Source organism: Myodes glareolus, chromosome 12, assembly GCF_982192425.1.
Source record: "Myodes glareolus chromosome 12, mMyoGla1.1, whole genome shotgun sequence".
Taxonomy (NCBI): Eukaryota; Metazoa; Chordata; class Mammalia; order Rodentia; family Cricetidae; genus Myodes; species Myodes glareolus.
In genome coordinates this window covers 20928529-20940018 of record NC_142037.1, presented here as the reverse complement: position 1 = coordinate 20940018, position 11490 = coordinate 20928529, and the positions used below count along the sequence as shown (strand labels likewise).

Below are 11490 nucleotides of genomic sequence, written 5' to 3'. Positions count from 1 at the left end.
GCAGGCCAGAAGTGTCATCATAAAGGTTCCATGCAGGCCTGGGCTTTCAATGTCTGTCTAAAACCTTTTACCTCACCTCCCACATGCTGAGATCTAGGGAAGCTCTTCGCAGTCAGCTCACTCACACCCCCAACCTCCCCATGTGCTCAGTATCCATAGCAGCAGGGTCTCTCAGCAGCATGAGCTCCTCTGAGCTTGTTCATCTCAATCATTGCCGGTCTAGGCTATGGTGCCCTGCTTGTCATTTGGTCACTGTCAGTCTTTGACATCCCAAGGCAAAAGAACTAAAAGTCTCTACTTTTCCATCAGTCAACACTGAAGTATATGAGGTTTGAAAATGGCCTTAGGCAGTGTGTTTCTATGGGAAATTATTCAGAAAATCAGTCTCCACAACACCAGGAGGAGGCAGCAAGTAGATAATAGCTACAACTAAGATGGCCTCTTTGTATTTATTTGAAAGGTAGCAAATAACAGAATCAGTATGCAGATATAAATGCTATGAGATGCACATATACAGAAACATAATTCAGAAACATGATTAATTATGAATTAGGAGGCCGTGAAATAAAGAGAAATGAAAAAATGGTGTGGAGTAGTCCCTATAATGTTTTGACATTCTTGGTTACCGCTGCATCCATAATTGCTAAGTCTACCTGGGCTTCTCATTGTTAGGAAGTTCTTGGCATGAGACTGTAGCAAGAATGTGTGAATTTTTCTTAAATAAAAGTCTCCCTAAGTTGAATTCACATTGTTTAAAAAAAAAAAAAACCTCAAGCTACTAGGCATGAATGCTCTTGCCTTAATCCAGCACTGGGGAGGCAGAGGCAGGCAGATGTCTGACTCCAAGGCTATGAGAGAGATTCTGTCTCAAACAAACAAATAAGAATTCTTAAATTAACTTAAATCATCATAAAATCTCAAGCAGCCTTGGCTGAGGGTCTTGTCCTGTCAGACATTTAACAGATAACATGACTGGTAGATAATGCTTAATGTCTCCTTATCCCAAACAGACGGAGCGTCACATTCTTCTGGGAGATGGAATAAAATCTCCATTTGTATTAGGTAACTTTCAAAGACAAGCTTTTATTTAGGAAGAAATGTAGGTGGCACACATCATCTGACAAGAATGGGAAAATAAACCCTGCCGTGGAGACAGACCAAGGACCCAACACCTTGGAGACAAGAAATACAAAGAAGAATGCAGAATCAAAGAAAAATGCATGCTAAATATCATATGGTCACATGCGTATTCAGCTTAGATGTCATATTTACATTGAGGAGAGGGTTCTATGGCTTAAAATAACTTTGAAAACCATTATTTTTATGCTTTAGAGAGGAGATAAAATAGTTTTCTCTCAAAAAGTAGTAACTAACCCGACAAACAGCAACAAACATGTTGGGATGGAGGCTGAATTGAGCCTAGGATTCCTTGAGCAAATGACTTCAATAATATCTAATCTGTGGATATCTTTCTGATATTCCACAGAAAAGAGCCCATGCTTAGTCTCCCTCTGGAGAGAAACTCCTGGGCTCCTCTCACTACTGCATGGTGAAGGTGTTCAAAGCCACCTTGCTTTGCTCCCTTGAGTACATATTAGAGTGGATTCAGAGGCTGTAAATGTCTTAAATACAAACTGCTTCAGATTCCTCTAGTCTGTGTATGTGTCTCCCAGTTCTCAGCATTTGCAGAGAGTTTATTCAGCTCCCCTAACATCTGTACTGATGTTTTACACCTGGGAAAGGAAATGCTTCAACTCATCAAGACCCAGCTTCTCTGCTGCCCCAGGCCATCGCATCTAGCAAGCCAGAGAATGTAAGACTCCCCTGAAGGACCCAGAATAGACACAAGAACACTGGTCTTCTCAATTGTGCTGGGGAATACATACCGTTATACCTGCATTGTTCTGTCCAACGCCATACTTCTGCAAGCACCATTTTCTGTGGACTTGGAGAATATAGAGTTTCTGTTTCATATCTGTGTCCCATGCCACCTTCCTTTGGTGGTTTTTAGCGACTATGTCCCGGTTAGGCTCATGTATTTGAGCACTTGGTTCCCAGTTGATGCTGCTGCTTGGGGATATTAGAAAACATGGCCGTGGTGTAGCAATTACATTGCCGTGGCAGGCTTTGACTCACACCATTACCAATTCTCTCTCTCTCTCTCTCTCTCTACTTTGGTTCTCTCGCACATGTTTATGTGTGTATGGTCCTTGAGAATGTTGTTCTCACACTGTGCAATATGAATATTTGTGTGCTCTTCCTGTTGTTAACCACGCCTGACTTTAGTGTGATGCTGCCAGTGTTTTATCTTCCAAGTGAAGACAGTCAAACTGGCACCATCATATTTTCATGTGCTCCTGGAGATGTAACAAACCAAACAGAGGTTATCAGTGAATTTTTCATCTACATGCAGAATGGGTTTCAATGGTATTTGGAAAACAAGTAAGAATTCCTTTTTGATTATTAAGAACACACACACCAGAACCTTGCCTCACAAACCACAACCCAGCTACCATTCTTAAAATAGACTCTCACTCTGCACTGCATCTGCAGCTGAGATACTGAAATACTCAAATGTTGCTTTCTATTTTCTTTTCAATTTTTGTAGTAGAAATAATTATAGTTCCTTATCTCTTATTATTTCTAATTGCAGCACGGCTTCTATACCATGGTAGAATATAGTACAACTCAAAAAAGGGAGAAGATCACTCAACTGAAAGGGGGCAGACAGCTACTTTTTGTCAGGTAAATACAAGACTCGGTTAAACCTTTCAGAATTTGCGAGTGTTCACAATGGTGGAAACAGAGAAGTCATTACTTGCAAACTGTGCGACTTAACATAGCAGCTGTCAAGGATTGTGACACAAGGACAGAGCAGTGGAACTGAGAAGGACGTCTTCTCAATAATAACAAACACTTAAAGTTCCATTTTTGGATGGTGAGGATGTGGCTCAGTGGGTAAGAGCACTATCTGAACAAGGAGAATCTGAGTCCAGATCCCAGAACCCACATAAAGATGCTGAGTGGGGCTGATGCACCTGCATCCTCCGTGCAGACACAGGAAGACTGCTGATGCTTGCTGTTAGCAGCCTCAACAAAACAGTCTGTTCAGGTTCAGGGAGAGACCCCATCTCAAAGGACCAAGATGGAGAACAGTAGAGGACCCTGACATCTTTCTCTGTATTCATACAGGCACGGGACATATACAGTGACATACATCTGTACACAAGCACCACACATTTAAAAAGATAGTCACACCTGTTCTGGTTATGTTCTGTTAGTCTGGCAAAAACACTGTCCCAAAGTGCTTGGCCAGGAAAGGGTTGATTTGGCTCACATGTCCCACCTACACTCCATCATTGATGGAAGTCAGGACTTACAGGCGCTAAAACAGCAGCAGAGGCAGGAATCTCAATGGAAAGCTGACTGTTGGTTCAGCTTGCTTTCTTCCACAACCCAGGACCTCATTCCCATGGATGGCACTACCCACAGTGGGCTTTTCCCAGTTCCATCCTTTCACAACCAAAAAGTACCCCCACAAACATGACCACAGCCAATCTAATGAACACAATCCTTCATTGAGGGCTCCTCTTCCGGTGTTTCTAGTTTATGTCGATTTGATAGAAAGTACCCAGCACAGCTGGTTAGATAGGCTCTGTGGTAAGAAGCTAGACAAGTGGTTATGTGGTTATATTTAATATAATAAAACAAAACAAGCCATGAAAATCATTTTGTGTTAGTGAGTCCACTGAGAGGTGTACAAATAGTGTTCCAATTATGATATACCTTAAGGAATGAGGAATATTTATTAATAAACTCATTGGGTTTCACCAGACTACAACCAAGAGAACAGAACAAACTGAGAAAAAAATTCTATTCAAAGAATTTTGGAAAGCAGAAGCACTCATGTTAAATCTTATTCTTTGGGGATGGATGGCAGTGCTGATGCTAAGAACAGCACAACCTGATATTTGGTTCCAGGTAGTGATGATGGAGCTAACGTCATTGAAGAGATAACACCATTGAAAGACACTAAATAAATATTTTTTTGGTATGGGGCAGTGGAAAATATATCAAAGTGGTTTTCTTTGTCCATAATCAATCTAAAGAGTACAGCTGCTGCAGATGTCCCGCGATGGTAGTTTAAATAGAGACCCAGCCTGGCAGTGGTGGAGAAAGCCTTTAATCCCAGTACTAGGGAGCAGAGGCAGCTGGGTCTCTGAGGTAAAGCACAGCCTGGTCTACAGAGGAAGTTCCATAAGAGCCATGGATCCACAGAGAAACCCTGTCTCGAAACTAAGTAAAGGAATGAACAAATCAAATGAATAAAAATGTAAATCAAAAGAAAATAAGAGGAACTTCTAAAATCAAGAGAAGACAGTGCAATTATCACACGATACTCATGATTAGTGACGGCTCCTAGCAGAGGTCACCAAGAAGATTTATGATAAAAGAAGAATGTCTCAGTGGGAATTGTGAGGGATGGAGGGAACAAATTTGAGCAAAAATGACAAAAGAACATTGGATACATATATGATATTGTCAAAGAAGACAAGCTAAGTTCTAAAAGGAAATTTAATGCAAAATCACTAAAAAATGGGTAATCTCCCCAGTACTGAGTCTCATTAGAGAAAAGGGATTAAATCATCTCCAATGCCAGGAATTCCTGAAAAGTGTTCATGGTAACTATGATGAAATCATTTACATTTTAGAAGTAAGATGGCCATTCTCTGGACATTACCAAAACTTAATAGGTTACTTACAATGTTTTAAACAATATTTATGCCAGAATTTGGGAATGTAAACTCAATTACAGATTAACCCTTTAGAGGATTTGACTGTTTATTTCATCTTTAACGGAAAACCAACCTCTCAATACCATGTTTTATACTCTAAGTGCTCCAGGAGAAGGTGGAATTACAGTAAGCTCAATTTAAGGCAAATAATTGCATTTCAATGCAGCTCAATACCGGTTTGTAAACAGTGACATAACCTTGCTATTACATTTGACAGAAAATCTGAAAAGAGATATCAAGATTTCCAGAAATAATATCACTATTGGGTATTATCATAAGGTCATTTATATCAGCATATATATTATGTGCCAAAGTTCCCTGCTGAGTTTCAATCAGAAATGCCTAGATCTGCATTCCTCCCTTCAACCTAAAAATATTTTCAATCATGTTCGTTCTTGGCATTTATGGGCCTTTTATAGACCCTTCTCTACATACATGGGCCTCTTATAGAACTTTCTCTGAAACAAGAGCTCACCCTTCACAGACACATTGGATTCACACCATCAGGTTTTCATAGCACCTACACTTGTGAGTCACAGGTCTCAGGAACTGAGCATGCAGGCTTGGAGAGATGGCTCCGACGTCTTAATGGTAGAGTCTGCTCTTGCAGAGGCCCCAAGTTCAGTTCTGAGCACCCTTGTTGAATGTCTCATAACACTTGTAACCTCATCTCCTCTGGCCTCCAAGGGCATGTGTACTCACATGCACATGCCCCAACCGGAACACAGACACAAACATATAATCCATAGTTAAAATCCTTGATGTAGATATACTCTAGACATGATGAGGGAACTACACCTGTGAAATTCAGCAATATGACTGCTTAAATAAGATCTGAACAATGACAACACCAGTAGACCTTCCAAAGTGGTTGGGGAAATAGCAGGGGCCATCCCAAGATGAAGAGCAACAAACTATAAAGTGATGAGAGACGTAGAAATTGTCTTGATCAAAGATGAGACCCCCCTAATTGGTTATTCAATCCTAAGTGGTCAGACCTAAAAGAAATATGAATTCAAGCAAAAATAAACTGACTTTGTAAGCTGGATTTATATTTTCATCACTGTGAATGTTGAGAGAGAGAAAGAGAGAGAGAATGGTAATTAAAGAATAAGAGTCCTTGAATCTGCAGGGGATGGAACAACCTAAAAGGAGTTAGAGGGATAATGGCTGATGGCATGCTTATATTTTAATTTTTCAATAATCTGAATGGTAACAGTAAAATTACAACAAAATATCTCACCCCATCTCAGGAATTCACTGAGATTGGAGCTATGTCCATCAAGACAGTTGTGTTTAACAAGTACATTTGTTTTTCCAAAGCAATGTCAAAGGGGCCACAGAGTTTGTGTTGTCCTCATTCACTATTTTTGTTTGTTTGCTCTTTATTTTTTTTTATCTATCCTGAAACAGGGTTCTATGTCTGGCCCTGTGCATCCTGGAACTCACTATGTGGAACAGGTTGCCCTGACTCACAGAGATATGTCTGCCTCTACCTGCCGAGTGCTGGCATTAAAGGGTTTGCCAACACTGTTCTCCTAATTTTTAGGATGAAATCACACTAAAATAAATACTACTAGTTAGCTCTGTTCACTTTAGTTATTAAATATCACTAAATTGGAGCCCGTTAAATGGTTTTAAAAGATTCCCTAATCATGGGTACCATAAAATTAAGATTATTATATTTTGTAAGGATTTGATTGCATACCTGCATGTGCAGATAATGTATCGTTTATACATGGCTTTTTTTCAGGGAGGAATTACCAATTTTTGTTATAGCATATATATATATATGTATATATACACACACACACACAAATATATATCATATGTATCTATAATATAGTATATTAATGTGTATCCCAAAATAGTTGTCCCTCCATTGTGGCCCAAAAATGACACAGAGTTTCAAGCCACGGACTGCATAATTAATTAAGATCAATTAATATCTGGACTGCAGTTAACTGCTGGAACAAGAAAGCCTCTATGGATACCAAATATGAAAAAAAGAAGTTCAAAAATCTTTGGAAAACATAAAGTTGTGAGATAAACAGGACCCAGGGTGCTCTGGCATTGTTTGGATGTTCATGCTTAAACACAACACACACATACACACACACACACACACACTTGAGCACAGCACACAAACACACACCTCTGTTCTTAGGGCAAGGCCAGCCTGTCTTAATCCCAGAGGTGATCTCACACACCTCTCCCCATCACATGCCCTAAGCTCAGATCCTCATCTAACTCCAGTCGTTATCAGCCTCTCCAAGATCTGGATCCCTGTCTGTCTCATGCCTGGATCAGGCCACTCAACAACCACTCAAGACTAATTAAGGTCCTTGTTTATCTATTAAAGATCCAAAGCAACACTGTAGGAAATCTGCTGAAGTCCTCAGCAGGGAGGCCTGTGCTGCTCTAATCTTACTGACCTCTTGTGAGATGAATGCCAATACAAAGTAAACAGGTAACCAATACATGCTTTTGTGATTTGTTAGTATACTTAATTAAACAAGACAGTAGACATGATCATTGGTCACTAGGTTTCACTTGCTTTAGAGATTTCTCTGTGACACCCTAGCAGTTTAGGAGAGTCAGAGTGCGTGAAGATTAATTCATCGGACTATTCCAACAGATGGTTCCTCGGTATGATCAGAACTCCCAGAGGTTAATGAGAAGATGTACTGAAACTCTGCCTCGCCAAATATGGTGCAGTGTCAGCTTTCAATGAGTACTGTATAACTTTGTCTGTGTATATGTAGTGCTATAGCAGTTTTGTGATAAATTGTGTATAACCAATATTTAAAAAAAAAAAGAAAAGAAAGAAAGAAAAAAACCAAAGAAACTAAAAAAAAAAAAATCTTACCAGAATGGAAAAAAAAAATGCAAGAGGTAAGAAAAGCCACACTTTTGTCTCAGTGCAGGCACAGTGGATTTCCTGGGGTCTCAGGCCCTCCTCAACCACAACCTTAACACCCTCTTTTCCTGGTCTTTATCCAGGATTAGCTCAGAGGATGTCAATGTGGTGACAGTGTCATTTTTACCCAAACTCTCTTAGCTACTAAAGCCAATCAGAGCAGAGGTGCCCAGGTTTAAAAGGCCTGTGAGGTCACTGAGCGCTCACCTCCTTCATCCTTCAAGGGCTGTGTCCACTCTGCCCTCCTTCAACCCGAGAGCCTTCCTGGGAAGATGGCAGCAGTCCTGATTCTTCTGACCTTTCTTCTGCCGCTTGGAGCTGGTGCAGGTGAGTGAACACCCCTGTTCCAGAGGTGCCATCCCATAATACCCCTGTGGAGTCTCTGCCCAGCTGTAGTCAGGAACTTCCTGCACTGAACCAGGTGCTTTCTGAACCTCAGGTCCTAGACCAACCCAGACCTGGAAACCTGTCACTTACTAGGTCCTCGACAAGGTCTGAAGAAGGTTGGTGTCCTCAGAGGACATGGTGGATACTAACTTCTCCCTGCTCTTCGTGTCACCTTGAGATTGGATTATCAAAAGGAGAAGTAGCAGAGAATATAAGGTTACTAAAAAGTACATCATTGACCTTACCTGTACCCAGACCAAGGGCAGGTTTAATGATCAGCCAACAATGATGTATGCAACCAGTTGACGAATATTAGCATTATTTATTAATCTCCACCCTCAGGCTGCTAAATCTAGAGTTTCAGGTTTACAAGATTCCTGTACACTGCACTGCCTTGCAGTCTTTTCTTTGTTGGCCCCTTCTCTTCTTTCTGCAGGTCCCCAACTATTCCCTTTATGCCAGTGGAATCCTACAGTATCCCCTAGGCTCTGATTCCCTTGAGCTCTGAGCCACCAGCCTTCCAGGTAAGTAAAAATCATTCTTCCATGCAGTGAATTCATTTACTGAGAACCTAGGATATGATGGGCACCAGAACAGGACAACTTTAGAAAAATCCCTCTCTAAAGAGCTTGGAATAAAAGGTGACAAATTGGCAGAAATCAAGACAGGAGTTGCGTCCGGAGACACATTTGCTGAAAAATACTATCATGAGCCACTCAGGATCCTCTTGGTCTCTAGCATCATGAAGACAGAAGTTTGCCCCTCCATGTATTTGTAAAGCATGTGATGGATGATAAGTCCTACCACCCCTACTCAGAACAGGGCACTGACGCTTCAGATTCAACAAAGATCAATCTCTGTGCTAGGAATTCTGTCCACAACAGTCTTGGGGAACTGTAGATCTCACCCCATCTCCCCTCCCTAGATCTTCCCTCCGACCTCATCTACTGCTCTTAGACACCTCATATTCTTGCCTTTCTTTCAGAGGAGATCATTGGGGGCCATGAGGTCAAGCCCCACTCCCACCCCTACATGGCATTTATTGAATCCTTTCATGATGATGGGAAATGGCATCGCTGTGGAGGCTTCTTAGTGCAAGACGACGTTGTGCTGACAGCTGCTCACTGCAATGGAAGGTGAGGAGAAGGAGCTGGCCCATGCTTTCTGAGACCCCAACAGGAGTTTCCATCCTATACTTGTGGCTGCTCCTCTGAGAGCTCACTAGAGGGCAGGGCTGTGACAATGGAAGTCTGTCATTAGGGAAACTTTGAGGTCAAAGGGTGAGAGTCCAGAGGCAGCAGCACAGTTGAGTTGAAAGCAGCTACACTGGTCAGACCACAGCAGTGGCCAAGGTTGAAAGTACACCTTAAGAGTCAATGTCAAATGTGTAATGTTTTCTAGAAACCAGAGGAAGCCTTCTGGAACCACTATCCTCTCAAAACAAAGAGCAGTAGTTCACACCCTGAGGCCCTTCTGTCTCCTCAGTCCCCTCAGCTAGAGCCCCACCCTGCCCACCCAGCCTCTTACAGCTCCTGGACTGTGTCCTCTCTCACTCCACATCTCCCATCTGCACTCTGCTCTCTACAGGTCAATGAAAGTCACTCTAGGAGCCCACGATATCAGTATCCAGGAGGAGACCCAGCAGATCATCCCTGTTGCAGAAGCCATCCCACATCCAGCCTATAATCCTCAGGATAGCTCCAGTGACATCATGCTCTTAAAGGTTAGACTTGCCACTCCACCCACACACCTCTACCCATACCCTACTCAACCACCACTCCTGGTGCCTGTGTTCTGCTTGCTGCAGGGCTTGCCCCTCCCATTTTGCTCTCATCTTGTTCCCTCCCTCCCTGCTATCTTTTCTTTCAAAGTGTCCCAGGCCAGCAGGTTCCTGGCTGAGCTGCTCTCTCCTGCTTCTTTCCCGCAGCTGGAAAGGAAGGCCAAGAGGACTAACGCCGTGAGGCCTCTCAGGCTGCCCAGGGCCAACACCCAGGTGAAGGTTGGAAATGTGTGCTACCTGACTGGCTGGGGGAAAAAGTCTCTTCAGGACACTAAAAGAAATACCCTCCTACAAGAGGCTGTATTGATCATCCAGGATGACCAGAAATGCAAACGACTCTTCCGCCGCTATTCCAAAACCATGCAGATTTGTGCTGGAGACCTGAAAAAAGTACAGGCTCCTTTCAAGGTTTGTTCAAGCATTTGACAGACAAAATGCAGGGAGAGAGGAACCTGGGAGAGGGCTATTTATGATAATGGCCAAACCCTCAAGCATCAGCTCATAGAAGGGACATCCCAAAAGCAGGTTTGAGTCCCTCTGTGGGTTAGCAAGAGAGAAAGATGGGGAAACATTCACCATCCCAAAGCAGCATACATTGTTCCTGAGTGTCCCTGAGGACTTTGGGGGAAACCTTGGATTGAGCTAGAAGGAAGAGTGGGGCCACCCTGGAGCTGTGGTACAGAGGGAGTTTAAAAACCTGTCCTGGCCCTGACCTAACAGCTAGCCTTCCCAGGAGGAGGTCAGGAGGGCAGAGTCAGGGGAACGATGCTCAGTTCTTCCTTTGCCTGTCTAACAGGGCGACTCTGGGGGACCCCTCGTATGCAACAACAGAGCGTATGGAGTTTTATCCTATGGAAAGAACCAGACCATCTCTTCAGGAATCTTCACTAAGGTTGTATCCTTCCTGCCATGGATCAAAAGAAGCAGGAAGCCCCTCTACCAGGTGGTTGAAACCTGCTGTGTCTGACTAGCTTGTCCGGACACAGGCGAGACCCACATGGAGTGGGGAGCAAAGGCTGAAAACTCATAATAAATTGATCTGCACAGTGAATACAACTGAAGTCCTGTACTATTTGAACTACTCGTGTGCACTTCAATGGTCCAGGTAGCAGTCTAATGTCAGTTCTGGGCTTTTCTTCCTCCTTCTTCCCCAGCCCCTCCCCTAACTGGAACTTCAGGCTAGATAATTCCCACATATTTATCACTCAGGCATACATGGTGGTGGTTAGGGGGTTGTTTTTAATTTTTGGCATAGGAACTCCAGGCTGGCCTGGAGTTTGTTTTGTAGACAAGCCTGACCTTAACTCACCGAGGTCTACCTGCCTCTGCTTCCCCAGGGCTGGGATTAAAGATTTGTGCCATGACATCCAACCATACACCTATTTTACTACCCAGCTGTCCAAGGCTGACTTTCTTACATCACAAACAAGAGTCTACAGCACCACTGAGGTGTCGTACACTCAGTCCTTTCTTTTCACCCTTATCTCTCCAGAAATGAATCTCCAGAGGCCCAGAAAATCCTTAACATCTCTTGGTCACCTTCATTAAACACCAACATTTGCTAGTGAATCGACAAAGCAATAGGGTGAAGGGAGATTTGACTCTGG

At 42.8% G+C, this 11490-nt stretch overlaps 1 protein-coding gene across 4 annotated transcripts; it reads left to right on the top strand.

Moving 5' to 3' along the window:
• Positions 1–7411: 7411 nt before the first annotated feature.
• Positions 7412–10939, top strand: LOC148120200 (granzyme E-like). Of its 4 annotated transcripts, none has more exons than XM_087912090.1 (6): positions 7412–8043; positions 9089–9239; positions 9691–9826; positions 10031–10096; positions 10199–10291; positions 10680–10939. In XM_087912090.1, exons 1-6 carry the CDS (start codon positions 7989–7991, stop codon positions 10848–10850), a joined length of 672 nt encoding a protein of 223 aa, XP_087768216.1. In that variant the 5' UTR covers positions 7412–7988; the 3' UTR covers positions 10851–10939. The 4 variants fall into 4 exon arrangements, with proteins under 4 accessions (XP_087768216.1, XP_087768217.1, XP_087768214.1 ...); XM_087912089.1 differs by adding an exon at positions 8540–8627 and having other exon boundaries at positions 7420–8043; positions 10031–10291; XM_087912091.1 differs by lacking the exon at positions 10199–10291 and having other exon boundaries at positions 7413–8043.
• Positions 10940–11490: the final 551 nt, after the last annotated feature.